At 40.1% G+C, this 27,365-nt stretch overlaps 1 protein-coding gene across 1 annotated transcript in view; it reads right to left on the reverse strand.

Moving 5' to 3' along the window:
* The window catches only part of LOC121190774 (roundabout homolog 1-like), an 87,162-nt gene that overhangs the window by 36,258 nt on the left and 23,539 nt on the right, over window positions 1-27,365 (reverse strand). The window contains exon 4 of the mRNA XM_041051770.1: window positions 19,894-20,220. Within this exon, the coding sequence (XP_040907704.1) occupies window positions 19,894-20,220 (327 nt within the window). The remainder of the gene's footprint in view (window positions 1-19,893; window positions 20,221-27,365) is intronic.

Below are 27,365 nucleotides of genomic sequence, written 5' to 3' on the forward strand. Positions count from 1 at the left end.
ACATTTGCTCCTCAACAATTCTGGAAAGCAGAACGGAAAGGATGCACTCAGAGAGTGAATATGGGGCCACAGCCACCTTATTTATAACCCAATAATAAGCTTCTGCTGTGGATGTGGAAGGGGCTGGAAGAAAGCAATGGGGACTGATGGGGTCAGGGTTGAGGTGAGGCACCCATTTATACCGTTTAGATTTGATAAGTCCTGGAAATTGCTGAGAGAGGCACCCAGTCCTGGAGAGACAAGCAGCCTGCCGGGCTGTCTCAGTGACTCCAGCAGGGTTGGCTCAGTGAGGAGGCCTCGCATGACATGATGTCCCCCTCTGCGATTACCCCTGATGACAAAAGCTCGCCTCGTACACTGACATCTACATCATCAGCAGCCAATCTGACTGTCCCATCTGCAAACACTAGACGAGAATTAATAATGCTTTCTCCGCAGGCCAGCTCCCTCCCTCTTGTTTTTGCACACAAACAAACTCACTTTACAGCTTTAATCACACCCCCTTCTCTCTCACTGACATTAACACACACCCGCATAAACTCTCCCTGCTGGTTTTGTCATATTACCTGACAGAACACCAACAGAATGTTTTGCTCACTGCCAAGCAGCCAGTGGTGTGAATGGTTGAGCCGCTGGATTTAATTAGTGCTGCGCCCATATGGATTAGCAAACAGACAGGCACACGCACAAGCTGAAAGTATGTCACATTCCCACCTCATCAGCTCTTAACATTGCCCTTGGTGGCATGCATACACAGATTCACACATGAATATACACACTAGATGGAAAGGAGGAGTTTGTGGTGGGGGGGGGCGACTGAGCAGCTTTTGTAATCAGGTGATTTCTTTGCCGTAAATTTAATTGGTTTTAGCAGCAGTGCAAAGAAAACGTTAAGGTTGGCTTGCTGCACCATGTGCACAGAGACAGCTGCTCTGATCGGCAGGAGGCAGGAGGGAGCAAAGTGAACATATTGTTAAATAGATTATTTTAAAAACCAGCGAGGTTGATAAACAACATACTGTCAATTTGGCAACAGAGAGATGTAGATGAACTGAAGGACACTCAAACACTTGCACCATCCTCTGTGAACATTCACTTTGCCTCTCATTTGCCTCTACCAAATCTAATGCAAATAAGGCATTTAAAAATGTGGTACACAAATGTAGAAGCTTTTTTGGTGTGCCACCAAATGTGTTTCAGTCCCACCTCTGCATAGGACACATACAGTACAAGTGACAAATATTTATTATGAGTTTTGGTTGTGAGACTAGAATAGAATTGACAGTAAATGAGTTGTTATATGGCAGATGTTCTTATCTCGTTTGTTCAACTATGATTACACAGCCACACTAGGATTTGGAGATAGGATGGGAGGATAAGTCTTTGATATACATCTAGTAGAACTCAGTGCTCAGCATGCTGTTGGCTTTCATGCTCTCGTGTGACAGCTACGGCATAAGGCTCATGGGCTCAAGGGCTCAAGGATGTAAGATCACATCTGGTTTTGAAAGCAAAGCAGAAATAAAATCAGTTGGATCAGTTGGACTAAAATTCAAATGTGACTGAGCTTTCACACCTTTTTTCTGTTTCAATGTCACACTAGTGCTAATTAACGAAGAGGAGAAAACAGATTTACAAGATGAAATTTCACAATAATTTCCTTATAGTCACATATGTGCTTCTATTATTATTGCAAAAGGAGTGAGTGGGTGGAGGGGAAGACACGACTGCTTCATCAGACCAGTGAAGCTCTGGCATTTGCTCAAATGATTTCCTCCATTTAAGGTGTCTGTCTGTCATCCTAAGATCAGCCCAGAAGTCAAATCATGCACTCCTCCTAGAATTAGCTTCAGTGATTGATCTGATACCTGAATGGACCATGCCATTTCCTCATTTCTGTCCAACAATACCCTTAATGCACAAACCTAATGGAGTCATCAATGATGTGTTACAGACTGAAAAAGCAGCTGTAATAGGGTAATAGGGTTTGGTTATTCTTTACCCTTACCAAGGCTACTTAAACTGAAATGTGGTATTTAGTTTCAGCTGTATAAATAATGAATAATACGTAGCGATGTATGCTACGTAATCTAATGGTGGTTAAGGAATTTTGTCCAGCTAAGCTCTGTATGAATAATAGCGTAATCCGCTGCAATTTGGATAGATAGCTTATAATTAGCTCACTGTAATCTGTCCAGCTGTCTCCCTCTTAGTAGACTCAGCACTGTCTGGATCCAAATAGGAAGAAATGAGAAAGAGGGCAGTTAGGGATAGGGATAACCTTTTCTGGGAAGACATTTCTGGCATTTGTGGACTCAAATGAAAAGTTGTCCTTCACAATCTGTGGAGGGAAGAGTTTCTTTCATGCCTGTATAGGCTCGATAGAGAAAAACTCTCATTTAGAAGATGGAAATGGGGTCAAGTTGAGGTCAGTGTTGACTATAACTTCCGCTTGTCTGTGGTGTTACCATCTCCACATCCCACACAACAAAGTAGTGAGTTAGACATTATACATTTTTTTTTAAATCTAGACAAATGTGGCAATGCATTTACTCAGTTTTTATTAAAATGATTCTTTAAAATCTGATTTAATACAGCACAGAAATATGGTTCAGATGTTGTCCAAATCTGTAGACTCTCCACTTCCAGGTTCCTATGCTTCCAAGATTATACCTGACTCACAGCCAAGCGCTAAGAGGCAGACAACAAAGCCTGAAACATGCGTTGTCTGCCACTCACCATGTGTCATTGGTGGATTTGTGTGTGAACCTAAGACTTTCATAAACCCATTTCAAGCACCAAAGCAAATCGTACACATGAGTAAAAGTTTTCACAAGAGAGCTGGAAGAATTTCAAAAATTGGACTTCACCTCTTGAGCTTTAGGGCCAAGTTATCTCTTTACACAGAGATTTGGGGCAAATGGGTGGCTTATTATAGAGAGAGCAGAGCCTTTTTCTGCAAATTGTGATGTAAAACACATGGTATGTTATGTGCAACTACCTTTAAGAGGTGAATTTAAGAAGAAGAAGACATGTAAAAATTGAGAAAATGCCCTTGGACCCCAAGGGTTGATTTCAGTTCACTGTCTCATATGGCAGCATGTGTCCAAATTAATTGGTCTGTTGATGCACTATTTTTTCCGCTCTGCTTGATATAAACATGCAACTGCTCTGGGGTTTGAATGAAAAGAGAGAGGTCAACATACCTTTGCAGAAGTCTTATGGTAATTTAAAAGACAAGGAACAGTGAGGTTTACTGGGACTGAAACCCCTGATTAGACGCAGTAGGTGTCTCTGCTGAAGGTAGCCTGTGTTTAATAGCATCCACTGAAGTGTACGGACTAACATGGGCCGTTGAGGTCCTAGTGTTTGTGAGCTTGTCGTTCTGTTCAGAAACCAAATGGGAGAGTGAGGGTGGGCTATTAAACATGGCAGACTGTGTATACTGTAAACAATGTACAGCACATTCCCCCGCTGTGTGTTCACGGGAGTGTGAAGCTCCCTGCACCGAGAAGCAATTTGGTACAGAAGTCATCTAGCTGTGCTGTTGCTCCACACCACGCACACGTACTCTGAGAGGAAGCATTAATATCTATTTTGGTTGTGTCTGGTCCCAGCACATCCAGGAGGATTAAACTGGAAACAAAGTGGTGCACAAAGAACATTTATCTGACATCAGTAACCACCCTTGCCTGTTTTTGCACTTTGAGTTATTAAAGGGCAAATTCACAGAAATTACAAAAAAAAGGTTTACTCACTTAATGGTATTCAGGTAGGTGGTTTGCAGGTAGTTTAGGTTTTAATTGCCCAGCTTCTGAGATATCTGACTGTAAGAGTTCTTCTGCTATCCCAACATAACAGAGGTGAATGGAATTTCATTTCTGGTGTTCATAGCTTTGAAAAAGACATGAAGCATATCCTTCCAGAACCAGAGGTCCCATTACTGTGGATAATTCACCAACATTGCCTTGAACAGTTTTCACTGGGCCCTTTCTACATAGTAAAGTAATAGTGCCTATGTGGGTAACATTGAAAGCATGTTGTAGAACAGAGCACTGACTCTGGAAATAGATGTTACTATGTGTGCTGACTTTGTGCTGTTACCTTCCAAAACTGTGATATTAAAGGGCTGGTTCACCTAAATGACAAAATACACAAAATATCTTTCCGTGCTGAGCATATAAACCCAAAATTCTGCATATTTAGATACCATAGTACATGAGGAAACATCTTTGCTATTTTTTTTTTTTTGGCCATGAGACCCTTTAATTTCTAATGATAATATATGGTTAAAATGGATAAACTAGTAATTCCGAACATACCATGGAACTGGTCCAACACAAGTACAGTACATTCTGTATGATATCTCCTGAAGAAACACAATTCAATTAAAACCAGTTTGACCAGTGGAGTCGAAGGGCTAATCAAACAGATAGGATTTCACTCATATCTTCAAGTAAGCTGTGGATACTCTCATCCTTTGCCCTCTCCCCTATTTCTTCCTCTCCATTTCTCCCCACTACCCAACATTCCCTCCATCCCCCATGGCAATGTGAGGCAGGCAACAGTATCCACTCTATTAAGGAAACTCTAGAGATATATGCCTTCTCAGTATGCAGTCGAGCTAGAGACGGTAAAACACATACACACGCAAGCGTGTACACACACACACATACTGGATGGTGCAGGTCTGAGATAATCAATGCCAACAGAGCAGCAGCAGATAGAGAGGGAGGAGAGAGGCAGACCCAGGGCCAAGGTCTACTCAAACACGCAAAACCCAGAGAGAAAATATACCGAGAGAAGAGGCAATATGAGTGCCCTGACCCAAAATATTTACAATTCTTCTGTCTGTGTACAGTATATTTCATATCAGTTCTTCAGATTGCATAGTTTATTGTACATCAGCTTATTAAAAAGATAACAAATACAGGAAGCAAGACACTGTGCATTTGAGATAAACAAAAACCAAGAAGCAAAAAATAAGACGATAAAACTACAAGTGAGTAAGTGCATGAAAAGAATGTGTGACAACCTCTAATTAAATCAGATATAATGTCTCAGTCTGTCCCTGATATGCTTTTCTGCTTGTTTTTTTTTTTTTTTCTTTTTTTTAGAGGTACACATGCTGAAAGAAACACACGCCAACAAAAACAACACATGGCTTCGGTATAGTCTATTTATAAATGGCACTTTGCATGAGTGAGAGAGAATATGTGACAGCGAGAATATAAGACATCAGACTGACAGTGCTCCTACATCACACTCGCTGTCTCTGCACATGCTGTCAACAAACCTCAAGGAAAAACTGACAAGGTACGCAGGTGTCCAATGGCTATTAGTGTAAAAACTCCCTCATCTGTCAGTGAGGGGAACCAGTTAGTGAACCAGCTGTCAATTAAACAACTACTCATCTTGAGAGGCATCTCACAGTCAAAAGTACAGAGTGGACAAAAAAAGACGTGTGTGTGTGTCTGTCTGTGGTGGGTGTGAATGTTTTTTATTGCCTGTCGACATTTTGGTGCAAGACCTTTAGCAAGACATTTCTCACGGGAGATATGACATACGGGTATTTGATAGCAGCCACGAGAAAAGGGCTTGTACCAAAACTTCAGCAGGCAGTAAAATGGACGACAGTTGGTTGTTGTTTGCAAGAATTTTCACTTGTTTATCATGAGGGTCTCAGTGGGGATTTGGAGTGTTGCGTGCACCATGATTTAACCAGTGAAAGCAATTTATTTAAAGCTCAGGGAAAAAAAATGGACACAAACACATACATGCGTACTGGAAAAACACACACACTTTAAATTTGTTGGGGCTATTGGATGATTTTAAATGTCCACAGTACCAAATTAGATGAGGGAGATTTGCAGCAATCCCAGTACCCGATCAATCCAATTATCAGTCTGGCTCACTTCTCTCACTTCAAATGAATTCAGTGAGCCTATAATTAGCCAGTCGTGCTTGGACGCCACTGGGATAACATATAGGAATGGAGCCTGGAAAAATACGTCCTTATTATCATTCTGTGAATCTTTCATGAGAAGATGCAGTATCACATTCTGAGAAACTTAAGATCCAAAAGCACAACAAAGTCAGTGTTGGCAGATAAAGTCTTTACTGGAATGTTCACAACAAGGCAACAGTCAGGAGCAGGAATCATGCAGGTATGCAGTCTAAGGTCTGGAGAGCTTGGCAATGAGCACCAAGAAAATCTGAGAATTGGTGAGTGGAAACAGGGATGTACATACACAGAGAGGACAATTAGGTAAATTGGAACAGGTGTGTGCAGGGGCCGAGCAGCCAGCAAGTGGGAAACCACGCAGAGGGGAGTGGCTATAGCTGAAATGACCTAAGAGTTAGTGTCGATGAAAACGCAGAACTGGCAGAAACACAAGATGGAATAAGAACCATGACAGCGAGGAGCAGGGTCCAGGTTGCTTTTAGTCAATAAATCAATCTGATGGAAATCAGACTCGACTGCAGCATGAGGCAGAATCAGACCTGAAATGTACTGATGCATGGTGAGATCTGACAGAATATACTATATGTACATCTCAACGAAATCCTAAAACTATCAAACATATCCAGCGCCAGCTAATTATTTCTCCATCAACACTCAAGGATCAGAAAATCACTTGATCTACAAGGTTCTGCTTCTCTTCCCTCACATCTGCAGCTGGGTAAATTAATAAGAATGTATCTATCAACTGGAAGGCTGGAAAGACTTGCTGCAATCAGTCCTACTGCAATCAATTAATAAATTAATAAATTACAAAAGCACTGTTTAGAAGGGTGTGTTTCTGGGTATGAATTGTCTCATATATATCTAAATATATACATGTGTGGTTATGCTTAAAAGCAAACCGTGTGAGCACTCTACAGCCATGGCAATTTGTGCATTAGGGTAGGAGAGCACACCTGTCATTCACCTGCTGCTGCTATACATAATGTAGCTCTAGAAAATGGAGCTGCCATTAAGCACAGCACTTATGAAGCTGCTTCTACTCATGTCAGTTTTGCACAGACACAGACGTTTTATGTCATTATTTCATATTATCACAAAACTAGAATTACCGCCTCGTGGCTGTATGCCTCCACCAGCCAGTCAAGTTGCAATTTGCATCCATGTCTGTACAGACTCGTAATATATGCCATGAAGACTTGAAGAAGGAATTTAAGATATTAAGTGTATTTTTAGTAAAAGTGAAGTTATCACTGTGTTGACTTTCACTTATATTGACATGTATGATTCTGGTGAATAATACACTATGTGATATAGGGATACATAAATAAGGCATTTATGGATGCTCAATGCATCAAGGAGAAAAGTGATGAGCTATAAAAATGCTAACAAGTTAACCAGTGAAATGCCAGCCAAGTAAGTAAGTATGGATGTGAGGTAGTCATGGCACCACCTCACATCCATACACATGTGAAGATTCTGTTGAGTAGCTAATCCTAAATGCTACCTCACGTTGTACATCCCAGTTACCTTTGTCTCACTAAAACAGACCTTACATAACTAACTGACCATGAGACACAGAGACACGGGCTGTTTGTTATGGCTATTTAATCCCTCAACCGGTCACCCTGTACATCTTATCTTCTGAGGGCCCCCACTATAACCTTGGTTGCTATGGCCACTGCTGATGGGAATGAGCCAGCTGAATGCTATCAGACAGCTGTCCTAGAGACAGACAGTGAACTATTGTTTTTTAGGGTCTGCTTATAAGATTAATGCTAACTAAAGACCAAAAGAAGGAGAAGAAGGAAAATTCCTTCACATGTGCATACAGATGGACGGACAATACGAATACATAATGCCTCAGACCACGGTTGTCCCTGGAGTGGAGGCGTAAACGTAACTTGTGTCTGGGTGCATTTCTTTCCAGCCTCATTGTGCATTTATCAATACTAACAAAATCTGATCATGGATTTGATTGCTACTCTTCATTTACTGGCAATAACACATAAGTTCATTTAACACGTGTGTTAATTATAATGGAAATCAATAGGTGACATGCTGTAACATATATGTTAATAGAGTGTGTGTATAGCATCAACGAGAGGGAAACATCTATGGTTATATGAGCATTTTGAGTCCTTATTTCCACAGACAGTAATGGTGTGATTATAAAAATCTTAAAATCCTATTTTGATTCAGAGAAATTCTGATTTTTGCTGTTTGGAAATGGTAAACAAAAACGAGATTAAAAGAAAAGAATTACTGCCACATGATTATATGCTTCTGCCAACCAGTCAACTTGCAGTTTACATACATGTTTGCCCAGACTCATATATGCAGTGCAGAGTTTGAAGGAATTTTATCATAATTAGTGCATGAATTCTTGCTATGGCCAAATTCGTGTTTGGTGAGGTCACAGTTGCTTTGACCTTTGACCACCAAATTCTAACCAGCTTATGCTATCCAAGTGACAGTTGGTGCCAAATTCCCTCAGGGCGTTTCCTGAGATATTGCATTCACAAAAGAATGGGACGGACGTGTGGACGGACGGACAACCAGAAAATGTAATGTCTCCAGCCACAGCTGTCGCCAGAGGCATAAAAAGCATTTTCCCATTTATTTAACCATCAAGAAAGAAAAAGAATATCAGTGGTCAGACAGAATTTTCCATTCAAACTGAAACAGGTGGTATTTGTCTCATCTTTCACTCTTTGACTGGCGCGCGCGCGCGCGCGCACACACACACACACACACACACACACACACACACACACACACACACACACACACACACACACACACACACACACACACACACACACACTCTTATTATTCTGGTGGTAGCCCAGTTGCTGACAGGTTGTCAGACTGTCAAATCAGCTGTTCATCCCTTTGACCTGTTGCAGAACTGCCATGATCACAGGCCCCAGAAACAAGCAGAGTGCCATTAGCACCATTTCATCATTGCAGGGTGGCAATGCTAAAAGTTAGGCATGACATTCGTTCTTCTAACAGGAGAAAATTAGGTCACTAGAAAGAAGCTTATCAATTACAATGCACAGTATAGATAAAATTAGCTAAGTCCCCTGCCATTCTCAATTATGAATACATATTACAATGACATTAGTCTGACAGATGAGCTATAAACTTTCATGGGTTGTGTGTGTGTGTGTGTGTGTGAGTGTGCACACACACACAAGTGTTTCTACAGATAAAGACAGTGAAAGTTAAGAAGGGCAGGAACACTGGATTCCAAGAGAAAACTGTTTCATTAGTATCATACACATATTTCAATGTGACATTAAAACCTAAAGATGTGCTATTGCATTATTCTCCTAGAAACACAGAATATTATATTAAACCACAAAAAAAATAATTTCAGCTGCATAATAGCTTATTTTTCATGCTTGATTGTGATAAATTGCCAGTAGATTGCTGTTCTGAAAATGAGTTGAATCCTGACGTGCTTTGCATTACTCACATTAAAGATATGGGCGGGGAGGAGACACAGATTTATGAATGTAGAATAAAAAACATAAAAACATCACATCTCTAGTATCAGCACATTAGAAGGGCATTTATATGTGTGCAAATGAATATGAAGAGTAAGTGCTAAGGGCTATATCACTCTAAAGATCCTTTTAATTATCTCCAGTCCCTCTTCAGTGTCTCTTGGTTTTCCTTTACCTCTCAGCTTTATCTCCTCCGTCAGCTCCCAGTGCCTCATTTCATGCTGTCTGTATTTTTGCTCCTTTGTTATATCTCTGCTATAGCCTTGGGAAGTCTGGGAGAAACAGTAAAGTGAGTTTTCCACAGAGAAAAACACAGATTGAGAGAGGTTAGGCAAACAGAGAGGAGGAGGTTTTATTGGCAGAGGGAGTTTTGCATAATGAAATATTCCTTCTTTTCATATTATGCCGCTCTTGAAGATAATATACTTTAATATATTTGAGAGCATGAATGGAAATGGGAAGTCTACCTGTCAACATCTACAGTAATGGATCTTGTACATACTCGTACTAGAATGTTAGGCAGTAGTGGACTGAAGAAGGCTCTCATTCATCTCATTGTCTCTGTCTCGCATAATAAAACTGAGACCTTGAAAATTGGCCTTGATGACAGAGAAAGAGGGAATTTAGTATGTGGGTGTGGAAGGAAGCTGCCAGCTAAGCAAACAAAGAGATTGTGAATATGAATTATTATTACATCCACACATAACAACACAGTTAATTGGAAAAATATTGAAATTACCTATTTGAATTCTGCAATGTCAACATCACAAAAGGCTGTGGATGTTCAAAAGATAAAAGAAAGAAAAAGCACAAGCCCTTAAAGTGGCAGAGCGGTGCTACATGTCAAGTTTGAACACAGTGTTTGGCATTATTCAGTTATTTTACAGGTACTGAAAATTTTATCTAATTGAAATAATTTTAGCTTTTTTGACATGTGGTACAATATTAACATTTAAAATAGAAATCTCACTGGTATTTACAGACGAGGCAGCATCAACATGGAAGCACACAGACACACCCTTGTTTTACTGCCTGCCTCTGCGTACTATGCACCTTACACACAGACACATACGCACGGTATAGCGTGTATGACAGTGTTATAATGGGAAACACATCACTGGTCACCAAAGCTTTCAGTAAGCAGCTTCAACAACAGCAGCTCCATCACATCACCTGTCTGCTCATTCCAAAGTATTCCCACAGGAGAGAGATGAAGCGATGCTCCAGGAGGAGGAGGAGGAGGAGGAGGAGGAAAATAGCAGAAAATAGGGGGACTCAGAAATGACAGCCAGGCATAGGAATGGCTGCGGTGCCTTGGAACTGTTCGTCTCATTATTCAGCTTTCCGTTGAGGAACCACCTCTCTCTCTTTCACTCTTTGTCCCCTATTTTGCTGCATGTTATAAATCACCATATCTACAGTCTATTAGAGAAGATTTCAGAATCTTTGGTTGTGGTGGGTAAGCAGTAGGAACAACACTGCACAAACAACCTCACTGCTGCTGCACCAGCAACCGCTCACATCTCAGACTCTAAGTGTCTGTCACTGCTTCTCTGTGGTGTAATGTACTGTATTGTGATACAGTATTTGGTGAAGTATAGTATATCTCAGATTGCCCTGGTATGTTTCTTTCATCAGCCACATTATTTGTGCATGGTTTGCTTAAATTCTCATGTCTAGAATGTAATGTTAATCCAGATTTGGTTCTCATCACATCATTTTTCATAATAGCATCTCAGTCCATTGCTATGCAGATGATATTTAGCTTTATCTAACAGAATAAACCAAACAATTTCAGTTAATTGTCTACATATCTGTTTGGCTACAACTGATTTAATGAACTCAGAAAACCTGGTACGCAATACATATTGACTATGGTTTGTGACTGTCTGCAAGTCATTTTAAAGTCCACTGAAATCAACATTTTGTCATCCAGTTTTTGCAGTCAAAAATAATGTGAGTATTATTTTAAAATTATAGTCCTTTTTTATTAATGAAAGGACGAATAAGCACGTCTTTGGGGAAATATCAGAAACATTTTTCCTCTCAGTTATTGGAGGGTCATGTCCATGTATGATTTACAGTGGGTGGCAAGCTTAGCCCTGGTAGGGAAAGAAGTGACAGAGTAAACAAACTTGCGCTGTAGTACATTTCATTGACAGACAGTTTGTTCTTGGCAGGTTTTGAAGAATAAGAACCACACTGGCATCAAAATGGATCAAAGTGACATTTGCAGGGAAATACACATGCTTTTTAATATGTCACAGATGAAGAGCTAATGAGCTATGTAGCCAGTAAACTGATGTTAGCAGTGCACTTTCCCCCCGCGAATGTTTGTCTGTACCTTATGCTTAACTGTGTTTATTATTGCTGCCCTGAGAACAAACATCCAGTATGCTGCCGCCGGTACACTCTGTGTGTTTATTATTGTAACCATTGTGACAACCGGTACACCCAGCATCATGGGGGCACCACTTCAGGAGACGCTCCTATGGGCTGTATCAGTGGGTAGGGACCTGGTTTTCTTGTGTTGTGTCGCAAGCTACTGCCTGATTCAGTCTATCATATGCTCTGCCTATGATAGAATAGTGACACTCCTAGTTTATCCAAATATGGCGTAAAATGAAGCAATTTGACTGGCTATATTAACACAGACTCTCCCTCTATGCAGACAGAGAACTAACGGTATTTGTACAGATTAGAGCTAAGCGAGGAGGCCCCGTCAAAAATATAACGGACTGTATAAATTTCTGACTTTTTCCTCAACAGAGAACACAGAACATGTGACTTACTTGGCCTAGTAAATTTTAAATTGTTAAGAAGTTGTGTTATTATTAGTGTCTTGATTTTGACACTGGACATTTCAACTTGAGTTTAAATCGAGAAGTGAAAGTCTCTGAGCCTCTGTAGCGGATACAACAGCAAGTCAGTCGCCATAAACAAAGAGTAAGCAAGGCACTTAATTCTAATGGCATTATTATTATATATATTAAGCAAAAAGTGAATGGCAATGAAAAGATGTATTTGTCTACAGCATATAGCTTCAAAATTGTTTTAAAAACAAACACTGAGTTGAATTTCTCTGCAGCAATTTGACTGTCTGGTATTCATTCAGAATATTTGATTATGGTTGGCAAAGTAAAGAGTTTGTCTGTACTAGATCACATAAGAATTTTGATTTGCTTAATGATAGCCCAAAAAGTTTTTGATTTTAATCATAAACGCTAACAAACAATCATCAAACCACAATTACACAGTGAACATCTGAGTGAGTGTAATTTTTCATTTTCACGCCCTGGAGGGGCAGTTTTTTTTTTTTAACTTTTACTGGTTGATGTGATACAATACAAAACAGATACTCAAAGAAAGCAGGCAGGAAGCTTGGGCAAATAAAAACTGACATAAGGTTGAAATGAAAAAGCAACACAACCTTTAACCCCCAGGGAAAATAGCATTAACCCTGAGCACAGATGGCTGGTGGATGTTGTTGACTGTGGCGTTATGGAATGACAGATAGAGGATGGATAAGGCTAATATCTCAGCAAATGCAAAATCATTCCTCTTCTCCAGTGACAGCAGGATTATTCAACCATGCTGTAAGCCCTTAATACTTACACACTGACAAATTCACAAGTAAAATATAGGGCACACTAAGCAAATCATAGTTTATGTCAGTACAGGGCTTTTTGCAATTTGTGACTTGATGATGAGTTTTCACAGTTAATTAATTTCAGTTGTTAGAAACACTTCTGCAGCTAAGGACATGAGTGCTGGTTATTTGGCCCTCCGGGAAGTTTCTCTCGCCATGTTACAAATCAGCAAATGAGTGAATAAAGTGCCTATGACATCAGAGAAACCTGACACAAGGACGCATGGAGTTTTATCGGAAATGGATAAAATCGAGCTGCATTGCTGTTCCGAGGCTGCAGGGAAACGCAACCGCTCAGCACTGAGGCTCAGTGCTGAGCGGGAAAAGATTTAGTGTCGGGGGAAATGGCCCGAGCCAAACAGTATCTCCCTGGCAACAATCAAGAGCTGAATACATTAACCACAACAAAATGACACCCAACATGATTTGGAGAGGGGTGGGGTGGGGTGCAGAAGAAATGGAGAGATACCCATGCATATGCATAATGTCCCCCACATATGGGCACACTGCAGCATACTATACAGAAAAGTCTATCTTTAACAGACAGATTTGTTGATTTCACTCCCCCAGTCTCTTCTTTATTTTTTTTCTTCTTGCAGCCCATCTGTCTCTCCTCATCAGCAACTTATTTAAGCACAAAAAGAAGTGGACAAAAAAAAATGCACACAGGACTGACAAAGAAGGCTTTATATAACTATAATGTAGAGGAACCCACAATATGGATAATTCACAATACCTGCCATCTTATTAACACATGTAAAGCTAGATTCAGTGGATTCTTTGTGTTTTTGTTTTTTTGTTTTTTTTTTAACAAGGTTATGGCATCTTTCTATTAGAAAACTCTTTCTGTCAGGGAAATTATATCAAGGTGGTTATAATTACTGGTACAATCCAATTACCTGCCAAAGAATATAGAGATGTGAAAGTCCTTTCTTCCCTGGAAAAGCAGCTGTTGTTTCAGTTGACAGACATATGTATACAGCACCATCCTGACACAGTGCACACACAGGCACAAACAAAAGGAACAGCTTTACGTTCTGATAATATTGCCACACACCCAGAAGCCATATGGTCTTTGTCAGAAACTCTTGAGCACTTCCCCTCTGTTCTCCTTTCACCATTCCGCTGCAAGCCAAACAAACTCTTTCCCTTCGTCCTGACACTCTGGCACAAATCTGGCTCTTGGAAACGCTGAGCCTAGGGGAATATAGTGACTAAAATTGTTTAGATAATACTTGCAGTGCACTCGCCCCAGTCTCCAGACTGTAAACACAATCCAGCTGTCCCCAGAGTGTGATACTTATTCACTGACTGATCTAACCATAGGCCAACAGGGACAGAACAAGGGAGTGGAAAACAAGATGAGGAACAAGAAGCTAGCACAGCGTTCGCAGACTGTCACAGGCAATTGGAAATAAACACTGATATCTGACTTTGTGGCTGTGGATAAAGAGTATTTACAATGTGTCAATGTTTGTCTATCAAATCACATCATCCATATGGCGGGAAAATGACAACTTTCCTGAGACATACCACTCTACTGCCACTTAGGATCTTTTATAACGTTTATCCAGAGTGACTACAGACAGGATGTTGTCAGCCACAGTGACAGCCATTTGAAGTGAGGAGCCATTAGTTAATGGATAGGGGCAGGCAGAGGGAGAACTTGACCTCGAAGAATCAGCCTCTCTCTTAACTGCGTCGTACGCCTCCTGCACCCGCTCGTTTCCAGCATAAGATTACAATCAAAGAGAAGCAGACATGGAGACAGACCAGGGGTCCCACCTCAAGCTGTCAATCTCACAGTCCGACTGAGCCGCGCATATCCCATGATCCACTTCAGAGAGTATGGTGTTACAGTGAACATGTCCGTCATGTTAATGCATTCATGTAATTACCACAAGCCATCACATGTCTTCCACTGGCTTCCCCTTTTCAAGATATACACAGAAAACAAAACTGCATATATTTGAGATGATAAAATAGAAATGCTGGATGGAGAATTGTGTCTTTCATCTTAGAGGAATCTTTAAACATGGATGATGGACAAGACAAGAGCATTTACATTTAAGTTATCCAGTTACTAGGAGAAGGTGTGTGAGATGAGAACAAAGACCTTGTACTGAGATTAAAAAATAAATAAATAGTGGATCTTTCTTACGTCTCCATCTGCTATTGTGCAATTTACTTGAAATTTTAGAATATAAAATTTATATGTATATGTATGATATCTATAATCTATGTGATTTACATTTTTCTTTTGGCTCTGTGTCAGGGCAGGGGCTAACAACTATTTTCATTATTAATTAAAACAATTACTTATTTATTTATTCAATATAATGCCAGAAAACGGTAGAAAATGCCTTAACTCAAGCTCCTCAGCCTAAGCAAAATCAGACTGAGGAGCTCACGTTGTACTTCAAGTGCAGCTTTAAGCTTCCTTGTCAAAACTATAGATTGTATTACCCATAATGCAACTTTCCCATCAACAGTATGATCAAACATTCTGGTGTGAATGCTGCCTCAAGTGACATTGCTTGAGGAAATTCATCAGACTTTGGGCAGCTCCCTCTGGAGCCACAAAAAGTTTTTTACAACTTTTTCACATGTGCTGGGGCACTCCCCAAGACCTGTAGACAGACTTTTTCTTTTCTTTTCTTTTAACTCAAAGGTAAAGAAATAAGAACTTTCATGCTCAGTTTTACATGTCTCTTGTCCAACGATCCAGATTAAAATGTAACATAGATCAGAAAAATGCAGCAAATTGTCACACTGGATAAGCTAGACTGATAAATGACTATAATTATTTAAATTGTTGCTGATAAATGCTGTGTTTTTCAAGTCTGACATGCAGCTGTGTTTTGTAATCCGGTGTGGGATGGGCCAAATGTAATGCCATGTCATGGAAATAAAAAATTAACTGATTAAATGAACAGACAGAGGAATCAGAGGGGGTTTCATATACATGAGAAGTAGTGTGCATGCATAGTTGTCTTTTCCCGTGGCTCATTACTCCATCACTGCAGCGTTGTGGCCTAACCTTCAGCCCTGCCATGAGCCTCACTTTCCTCTAGCAAATGGCATTGTCCAATTAGTTTAAGAGTAACATTTATTCCTCTCCCTTACTGAACCTAAAAACAGGTCTACTATCCAATAGCCTTTAGAGTACACAGGCTGTGACTTTGCCTTCACCTCAATAAAGCGCTCCATGATTGAATCAAGTGGCTGAGGTCAATAGGACATATGTTCATTTCCCAGGGTCCTCTAGGGTCCCTGCAGGCGGAAAAAAAATATGCTGAGTGTCTTCTGTGACATTTATTGGATAGGAACTAAGTTATATGTCTTTTTTTATTCTTTTTCTCATTTCATCTCTTTCACTTTCAGAAAGTGTTCCACTAGTCTGTGTGTGTGCGTGTACGTGTCTGGGAGCATGTTGTGTGTACTTACACAGTATTTCTACTCAGAGATCACGCTTCAGGCACCAGCACATACTACATCCGTCACTGTCTCTACCACGTCACCTCAATTTTCTACAAACAAGTTTCACTTCTGTGCCTTGAAGGACAGACACTTCTTCCTCGCTCTCCTCTGTTCCCATCTGTCTCTGTCACTCCTTTCCTTCCCCCATCGCGTTACATCTGTCAAACCTCCACCACTGTCTTTTGTCAGCCGTCTCCCGACTTTTCATCATCTCTCCCTTACTTTACTTAAATCATAGCGGCATTAGAAAAAGTTAAAGTGAATTCAAAACTGAAATTCAGTTAAGGCTTTTATATGTAATTAATTTTTCACTGTAGCTTTCGCATTTAGTTTGTCGATTAGAGATCAAACGTCTACTGCTCTAAGGGATTCTTGTCAATGTGCTGCAGAGTCTTTTACTTCCTGAGTAGCCAAGTCCATCATATTATATGAAGTGACAAATATTCACAACAGTCAATCATGTAAATTGACAATGACTATTTAATGTTTATTTTTAGGGACAGGTACAGAGCATAGAGTATTCACTGAATAGCTGAATGCCTTATTTTCAGTGAACTGCAAATATTGTCTACTATGCAAACATTTAATTAACGCAATATGGATATTTTTTAATAAATGTAATGTACTCTGTTATAGTATCCCAGCATGCATCTGTTGTTGTTATTAATTGAAAAAGAGCATCACATATTAAATAGCAACTAATATGATTTTGGATCATAATTGGTTTTGTAATTGCTCCACAGTGTGCTGTATTTATAGAGAAAATTGTGGGAAAACAGTGTATTTGTAACAGCACGGGACTTTTTATAGCTTGATGACAATGCATTTTTACATTACATACAGAATAAACTCTTACAGCCATGTTAGCAACTCTGTGAGGCTGTGTGTAAGCACAGCTGTGCTTTGACCTAAATACTAACATCATCATAACATACTGATATTTAGCAAGTGCAGCATTAACCATGGTCACCATGTTATGCTAGCATGCTAACATTTGCTAATTAACGCTAAACACAAAGCACAGATGAGGCTGATAGGAATGCCAGGTTTTGCAGGTACTAACCAAACTACTGGACAAATTTAAAGTTTAACCTGATGATGGTGCTATTTTGAAAGTCAAGAGATCACCAGAGTTTACCCTGAAGCGAACATGAATGTGTGTATTTGATTTCATGGCCATCCATCTAATAGCTGTCAAGCCATTCACTCAAATGATGGGTTTCAGTTGTGTTGGAGTTGTGTTACTGATTTAAAAAAAAAAAAAAAAAAAAGCAGTCTATAAAATATAAATATTTCATGGTACTGTAGAGTCACTTCAATGTAAAGAATCACAATGAACTGTATGTGATAGATCTTGTGAACAAAGAAACAAAGGCTTAATAATTTATGAAGCACATGGGTAATGACATAGTTACAGTATAAGAGAATGACAACTATGTGCGTCTGACGCACCTCTGTATGCAGCACATGGTGCTACCATAATTTTAGAGCTATTCAGTCTTCTTCAAACTCTCTGCTGGAAAATTATTGCCATCCACAATTTTGCGCTATTATTAGATCCTCATCCCATAGTATTATTGCCTGAGTGGTTTTTGAGTGACAAACATAATAAGTGAAACATGATGGTGATTTGATGAGAATGTGTGTGTGTGCACGGGGTGTATGTCAAAGCAAATTATTAAAAAACAGCAACTTCACACAAAAGCAACCAACACATCAGCTCAAAAACCTGTGACCCTTTCGAACACAGTTCCCTTTGGTCAACGGAAACTTCGTGGAATTACAACACCACACAAAATTAACAACTAATATATTAACAAGACTAGACAAATTATTTGACACGGCTATAAGGTCAATCCTCCTTTTAACACTCCCCAGCTTCTCAGTCCTCTCCTAAACTCCTTAACTCAGCAGCATTTGCCAAAGGGGATTCTGTTTTACCTTCCAGCCCCAGGGTGACCCATGAATCTGTGTGACCCCTGAAGGATGAAGCAGGGAGACATAACTCATCCAGGCAGCTTCAACAAGTCCTCTCTGTGTTCCCCCCTCGACCTTAAAACCTGGCAGTAAATTTAGTGAACTCCCAGTAATAAACTCTCCCCCTAGAGGGCTTAGCTTCTCAGGCTAGGAGTGCTGATCTAGCATTACCATCATACCGTTTGACCATCTCTTTCATTATAATTCAAAAGGTGAAACGGATACTAGAGGGGTATTATTATTCTAAAACCTTTGCGAAATATCTGCCCAGGAGACGGAGCCTGGGTAGAGCGCTGCGAGCTGACGCAGCTGAGCAGACCAGGGAATTGACAGTGAAGGTTGGGGAGCAATGCATTGCGTGAGGGCATGGCTGTGGCTGTTAACCCTTTTCACCAACACTTCCTCCTCTCAGTGCATTCTTTACTCCTGTTGTTTTCCAGTCTGATTTCAGTGTTTTTGGACTTGCAAAATCTGTACTCCATAGGGATTTGTAGACCATTTGCACTTACCCTATTCTGATAGCTGCAAGCCGTGACCTTTTGCTCTCTGCCCTCTGTCTGCTTCTCCACAGGGTTCATTCCATCACTCACAGCTAACTTGTATACACATACGTTTGTTTGCTGCATGCAACCTGCCTGACACATGCAGTGAGAGAGTGTTTAAATGGCAACAGCACACACTTGACACTTGCAACTCTACGATTCAGCAAGCAGACACTGTCATCTGTTAGGAACACGCTCAGCCCTCGTTTAAACCTGAGGACTAAAGCAGACACACAGCTGTTGCCATGTCTGACAGGTGGGTCACACAGTGAACTTCCACCTGTCCCTCAGCCATAAAAGTGAACCATATTGGAACAAAAGTAACAAACTAAAACAGACTTTTAGATTTGCATATTATGCAATCATTGGAGTTGAAAGTGTGAAGACACTCAATGCAATGCATATTGTGAATACAGTATAAAGTGTAAATTTATTTGTGCCTATGAATGTTTTTGTTTTATCATTCTTGCTTCAAGACACTATACAAGAGATTGTCTAAAGGTTATATTGAGCAAATATTTTGTATATTATGTCTGGGTATTAGAGATAGCTTCTCGATTCTTAGTCAAAGGTTTAGCTATATGGTAGATGTCTATATGACTGTTTCACTGTGGTCATTTATATGTTAGATGCATATGCTGATGAATTCACCCTGCTAGAGTTATGTATGTGCATGTATGTTGCATTATTTTTAATATAATTATCAAAATAAACTGTTCTCAGCACCGTGACATGCCCACACCAACACAGACCGACAGAACTTACTGGCTACTTCCAGAGATGCGTTGTGGCTGATCGCCTGGCCCAGGTAGTTTCGGGCCACACACACGTAGCTGCCATCATCAGGCTTGCTCCGTCGTCCGTGGACAATGCGTAGGAAGAAGAGGGACCCGCTGGGCAGCAGCATACGGTGGGAGCGGGGGTTGTCGCGGTCCGTCTCAACGCGCTCCCCATCTTTGTACCATTCCACCGTGGGGGTCGGGCGGCCCTCTGCCTTACAGTTGAGAGTGGCTGGTTCCCCTTTGGACACAATGAGGTCAGAGGGGTGCTCCACAATGCGGGGAGGGAAGTCTTCCTGGCGAAGGCGAGACCCTAGAGGGTTAGAAGGGCATAAAGGTGAGGGAACAAAGACAAAGATCAGTTTTGCTGCCAGATTAGTTGTATAATACTTACTGTACATGCCAATGGAACACGAAGAACACACCACAAAGAGCCACAGTGAAATTTATCATATAATCCCTCCATGCAATAAAGAGTAGTCCTAATCAAAACAGCAGCAGCTCTAAAGGAATTAGTTATGGTGCATTATTATTTCTGTGCGAGTGCCTTGTATTAAAAATAATCCTGTTTGACAGTATAATTACCACCCAATCACGTGCCACTCCTAAAATGTTTTGCTTTTGTTTGCGCGGTTGGAACCTCGTGAGGTACTGAAAATTAAAAAAACAATGCTGACATGTGAAATCCTCTGTAAGCAATATCTTTCAAAACATGCCTCGCCTCAAAACATGTATTTGAAAAGATCATGCATGCACTATACAGCTTTTGAGAAAAGCTTCAAAGCTAAATTTTAATTATGATCATAGTGTGGCTCTGCCAATGTGATCATTTTTCTGATTTAAATATTCAATAGTTTTAAACATACTCAAACATCTACTACTACAGCTAACACTGCAAGAAGAGCATACATTTCTTTGTATAATGTGTATGTATTTTCACAGTACAATTCATGTATGACAACAGAAATATAGTGGAAAATCTAATTATAGAGCTGCAAGTGGTGTTACTGTGTTTTTTTTTTTTCAAATAGATGTCTTTTCTGATATTCTGAGCAAAAGAGAAAGGATGCCCATCTTCAGTCTGAGCCATCACTCTCTCCTCCACTCTGCTGGAGTAACTTGTGTGCTTGTGTGCATGCCCAGATGTCTGTGTGAGAGTATGCATGTGTTTCTGTGTGTGAATTTATTTATGTTACATTTTTACCATTTTGAACCAATTTCACCACAGCCTCTGAAATTGTTAAAGCAGCCACAGAAATACAAATCAATACCTCCAATCATACGCACACTAACAACCACAAAATCACCTCCCTGATACACTGTTGAGATGTCAATCATGCTCTCCTCTTGGTCTTCTCAAAGAAACTGTGTAACAATGAGTTCCTGTGAGGCAGAGGACAAAGAAAAACCTCCCTAATGAGATCCAGGTACACAACTCCAATGCCTCTGTACATCTTACATTCCCTCCATCTCTTTCCAAACCCCCAACACAGCCAAGCATGAATGCTAGCACACCACTAACCACGTCCACACACACAGACCCCCACTCATTCTCTCTCTTTTTTTCTCCTTCCAGTATTGTGTGAATGCTGTTGTGGATTCCACAAAACAGCCACATGTGTTACTGTTTTGCAGAATCTATATCAGATTTAAAATCACATATAAATCTGAAACTACAATGCACAAGCCATTGTGGTAAAAACTGCTAACACAGTGTAGGAAGAGAGTGAAGAGAGGCGGAGAAGATGAAGGAAATGTGACAGTAATGTCAGTCATGCAACCACTATTTACCTGTTTTATAGCTGTGGGAACACTTTTCTGTTCTTTCATGCTGCTGCAAACACTAGCTTACACAGCCTTCAGCAGGTCACGCTTTAATGTGCCAATGGCCCTGTAAAGCAGATAATCACTACCGTGCTCGACAGTGATGAGCTCCTGCACTGCTGCTGCAACCAATAAATCCCACACAGACAAGTGTTTACCCAGATAGAGCACCTCACACACTGTGGAGTGGGTGAGGATTTGATCCACTAGGTAGTGTGGTTCATTTTTGAGTGTTCGCACAAATTTGCATTAACTGTACTTTCAAAAAGCTTATTAAGGAAAATGTGATTTTATTTAAGAGGTAGAGTGCAACCCCCCTCCCTTACACAAAAAGTGTGGAACAATAGGCGTATAATAAGTGCACAAGCTTATCATTAAAAACTAAAGTTATGCTGACACTTGCATATTTTGCATCCAAAAGCACCTGAACAGCAGCAGTCAAACTAAATGGATGTGGACTGCTGAGATAAGCACTCCCACTGCCTGACTTTTACATTCATTTTTTTCCTATTCTTCCATTTGCTTCTTTTTTCTCCTTGTCCTTTAATGCTGTTAAGTGGTCAACCTAGCTAAAAGGCTACAAGCTAATGAACTGACAAAAAAAAAAGTTGAATCAAGGTAATTACCCACCCCATAAAAAACACCTTTTATACATTTATATAAAAAAGCCACTGGTCATGCAGATAGAGTTTATTTGGCCATCCCTCGAAGATTTCTGCTTCCACCTCAGCACGTGTTTTATTATTTATTTCATTATAACACAAAGTGCAGTTGAGGCTGATGGGAATGCCAGTAATTCTGAATGTGCTTAGTCATTAACTAAAGTAATAGGAGTGATGATGTACTTAATGAAAAGTCAGGACTACGAGAATTAATCATAATTAGGATTACTAGGATGCACTAAAGTGGTGGACTGACTGGCCAACCAACATTCTTCAGTGCTGCGAGCCGTTGAAACCAAAACTACGGATAAAAAACAAGTGAAAAAAAAAACATGTTTTTTTAGTTTTTTAGTGTGTGTGTTTTGTTTTTTTTTGGTTTGTTTTTTTGGGGGGAAATTTGGTGAACTGAAACACCCAAAGCCAGGTTCTTACATGCAGTAAGAGTATGTATTGCAACCCCCCGAATTGCGAAATGATGCCTGAATGAACAAGTAGTTCCTCGTAAGGAAAAATAATCTTAAACCACATGAAAACAAAGCATTTAGGTGCCAAAAAAAAAAAAAAAAAAAAAATTAAAGACAAAATCACTCATTTAGCTGTGGGCAAATATCGTAAAAAATAATTTATGCACAATTTTACACACTGTCTAGACATTTAAACCTATAAGCAGAACAATATAAACAAGGTGGCCACTGTGGCCTTCTGTCCCTGTTTACGGCACACATGCTGCTTTCCTTGTTCTTAATTGTGTTGGGCTGATGCCTAAGGGTCCATGCAGCTCCCTGAGCTTCCTGGCATTACAGAAAGGCAATATCAGCCCGCCACAAGTGGGCCCCCAGAAGACCAGGCTTTATCTGCAAAGGGCCAGCAGCCAGCATACAATCAATATGCAAAAACATGAACACAGATGCATAATGGAGAACATGGTACACACGCACTAAAGGTCATTTGTAGCACCTGTACCCCTACAAATATGTTTTCTTTCTGTCAATCATCCCTGAGGCAGCTATGTTGTCTTGTGAAGATCTAGGAAGAGAAGGGGAACGAGGAGCAACAAACACAAAAGGGAAACAGGCATGTCTGTAGTTTCGGCTCAGTCAGTGAACATAGTCTGTTTTCTCCAAACTGTATGTCTCCTTAGAGAATTAAACAAGACTAGGTTGAACCCTAGCATATGCCTGGACCCTGTATGGTCACTGTGAGAAAATGAGGACACAACTGAAAACTGTTGTGGACTGTGAACAACTACTTTCAAAGGAAAGAAGATAAAGTCTGCTCGAAAAGTTGCTAAATGTCGCTCGATGACGTAAATAGCATATTCATGGCGTCATCACGTTGTATTTGCATTCTAGCCTAGCTGGTTTCAGCCCTTCACCTGTTTGCTTCTCTCCTACTCTCTGTGCTCACATAACAGTCATTTACTGCAGCTGAATTCCCAATAAAGCTGTTCTCATGTACATTTTTTCTGTTTCTGTTGTCAGACAACAGAAACAACAGTATGAAATAGTGACTGAAATGTGGTCCATTAAGACCAAATGTTAACCAGCAATCACCTCCAATCCTTTTCCAAGCTGCTGCTCTGCTCTGATCCTGATTTTATAACCATGATGTCGTCTGACAACATCGCCATACACAGAAGTTAAAGACAACAGCTGTGTTGTGATTTCAGCTATATTTATTTGTGAAATCACTCAAAGTTAGAAGTTCATTAACATGTGGTCAGTTGAATAAGAGGATAAAGAGGTGTGCCCGCAGAAGGAAAGCTCGCCTTTGCAGGGCAACTCTGGTGACTCTCTTCTACGGAAAGTAGCTAAGGTTTGTTGTTAGATTTGTCATGTCGTGCTATTTTAAAAAAAAAAGAAAGAAAAAAATCACTAAAGGGGCTGAAAGCATTTTGTATTTTTTTCAAGTTGGCTTTGTGAATGTGTGATGCAGAAAAGAAAGCATGAGGGGATAAATTATAGGAGAAAAAGTGGACGAAATAAGGAGGTGATAAAGGAGGAAGGTAGGGGTCTTAAAGCAACATGAGCGCTGAGATTGTAAAAGCACAATGCAACAAATATGAGAGTAATTTACTGCAACGTTGGTGGTCTTAGATCGACCTACCCCGGTGTCATTTACAGTACAATACCGTATGTATTTAGAGTGCATGAAAGGAAGCTACTATGACTGTTTGGATTCAAACCAAAGAAATATACAGAGAAAATATCAAATATCACAATCAGATTAACTTGCTACACTAAAGTCACACTAGCTGTCAGCTCAATGTGAAAAATTACCCTATACAAGGGTATAATGCTTCAGACCAGCTGACAGACACACACATACCCACACACTAACACACATTTCTGAGGCATCACTCTAAAGAGCCTTGGATACTTGGGTTACAGTTTTCAACTCAGATTCACACTCAAAATCAAAAACCTTCACTTCTTATAGAATGTGTATAATTGTCTCAGTGGTTTTCCTAAACAAGTCAGTACTAGAAAAGCAGTGGGTGACATTTATTAATGTAGAACACTGCAGGCTTAGTACCACCCTTTGGTGCGGCTGACAGCTGTGTGACACAGTCAGTGACTCTGACACGAAGCCTACCTGAGCCACAGCGGTGGAAATGGTAAATCCCCACCTGTGGTACTGTAGGATTACCTTCGCTCGAGTGTCAACGCCACTCTGGAAGAGTAGCAGTCAGGCACAGCTAATAAAGGCAGGCCGATTTTGTGGGAGGCTTAAGAGTGTGCAATAAATGGAACAGCTATGTCTTGTTACAGCAATCCTTTTGTTTCAGCCTGTAAAAGTCATTTGGTTTTCTTTTTCAAGACCCATGGCCTAGACCATGGATCAAAGTCCACACTTTTAATGGCGAGACAGAGATTTCCACAAGCTTCATAGTTTACAGTATTGCTCTTGTAAGTCAAATGACACCACATGTTTGAACAGACAGCTATCCAAGGCCAGATCAACAGGGCAGATATCAAGAGAACAGAACAAAATGAGAACATAGAGAGATTTAGAGGCTAAAAGACACAGACCGACAAATTGCTCAGAGAAACAAAAGACCTTTATAGAACCTAAGGGTACTGCAGTAAACTATTGAAGTTATTTTATATTTAGCCAGTATTTAGAGATGAATTATGAATGAAAATGGCCAGCAGGTGTCAGATAGGATGCTGGAACCAATACAGTGAAAGCCTCAGTTTCACAAAAAAATAGTGGACTAAGTAAAAATTTAAATTGCAGACTGAACTCAGTGTCCTAATAGGAAATGAGTGCTGTCAGCATTTCCATCCTAAAATACACTTCACAGACCCAGACTAGACAGCCGCCTGACTCTGTGACACTTCACTCACAGCAGCAAAGTACTAGTGTGACAAGTGGGTGATATTATGCAAGTGTTTGCTGTGCATCGTTGCACCACCTTCGGTATTTTAAGCACATCTGATCACACAGAAATGTCAGCAAAACATCCAATAAATCCTCTCTGCTAAGGCCAAGTTCTGACTAATGTGGACTCAGCACTACATCAAAGGGCGCTATAAGAGAGACCAGGGACCTGTTATATTAAACTGTGCAGACTCTACAATAAAAGGTTACACAAACGTACACGATGAAATCATGCTCAAAGTTACAGTTATTTGAAAAGCCATCCACATGCTCAGCTCATTTTCACCATATTGAATTATTATGAACTTGCAATGATGAAAACAAACAACCATCATCTTTCCCTGTTGTTCAACAATGATCCATAAATGTGTCAATTGTGAATATTCATATTAATCAGCTAGTCATTTAAGATTGGATGCAACGTGTGTGTATATCCCTATAGAGCCAGATGTAACATAAGCACATTTTGTATGATGATGATTTTCAGTCCAGTTCAACTCTTTTTGTTTTTACACATTGTCTTTTTTTATGTTGATGAACATTAGGGAAAAAGCAATATTTCACAACAAAAGTAAAAGGTTTAAGCCCTCAAATGGTTTATATTCCATGTTTCTCTCTGCTTCAGAGGCAGAGAAATAAAGGTTTTATTGAACGTTGACAAGTTTTTTTTAGAAAACCTTCGGGTTTTAGGAGGATGTTTTCAAAAAATGCAGAATGCTTTTTTTTAGAGGGCGCCTTAGGTCTAGATGTGCTATTGTTTGTTGGTACAGTCCTGATAAGAACAGTAGTTTTAATGATGGCACTGAAACACACCATGTCACTCAAAATTATACATTTGAGTGAAAAGCCTTTTATGTTTCCACATTAAAAGGATGGTTCGACTTTTTGGGGAAAATGCGCTTATTTGCTTTCTTACTGAGAGTTAGACAAGAAGAGATCAAGATCACTCAAACTCACATCTGCATGATAATGTGAAGCTACAGGCAAGGAGACAGTTAGCTTAGCTTAGCTTAGCTTAGCTTAGCTTAGCTTAGCTTGCCTGGCATAGAAACAGTGCAGCATACAGTCCCCCCATAAAACCACCATTTTTTCCACCTTTTTCCAGTCTTTATGTCTTCTGGCTTTAGCTTCATATTTATTGCAAATATGTGAGAGTGATATCGATCTTCCCAGCAAGAAAGCAAATACGCCTACTTGTCAAAATTTCAAACTACTCCTGTAACAAAGAAAAAAAAAACTCATTGGAAAATAAACCATTTGTGTTGCTCATCTCTTGGAGACACGTATTCCAAACATACACACACACACTCATTCATTTGTAAAGTAAAACACAGGGAACCAATAAATGCCAGACATTCTTTCTCAGGCAGTATAAACTACAATTAAGTGGAACAGTTGAACACTGTCATTCACTCAAGTATGTGGGGGAAGGAATGTGAGTGTGTTTCTATGCCTGTGTGTGGCCGGGACAAGGTGTCCGCAACCACACTCTCTCTTACACTGTGCTAAAACAAATCTCCTTAAATTGCATTTGTACAGGTGATCTTAATCACATTGAAGTTATTCAGTCTGTGGTTCTTTCTTCTGC

The sequence above is a fragment of the Toxotes jaculatrix genome, chromosome 12, assembly GCF_017976425.1.
Source record: "Toxotes jaculatrix isolate fToxJac2 chromosome 12, fToxJac2.pri, whole genome shotgun sequence".
Taxonomy (NCBI): domain Eukaryota; kingdom Metazoa; phylum Chordata; class Actinopteri; family Toxotidae; genus Toxotes; species Toxotes jaculatrix.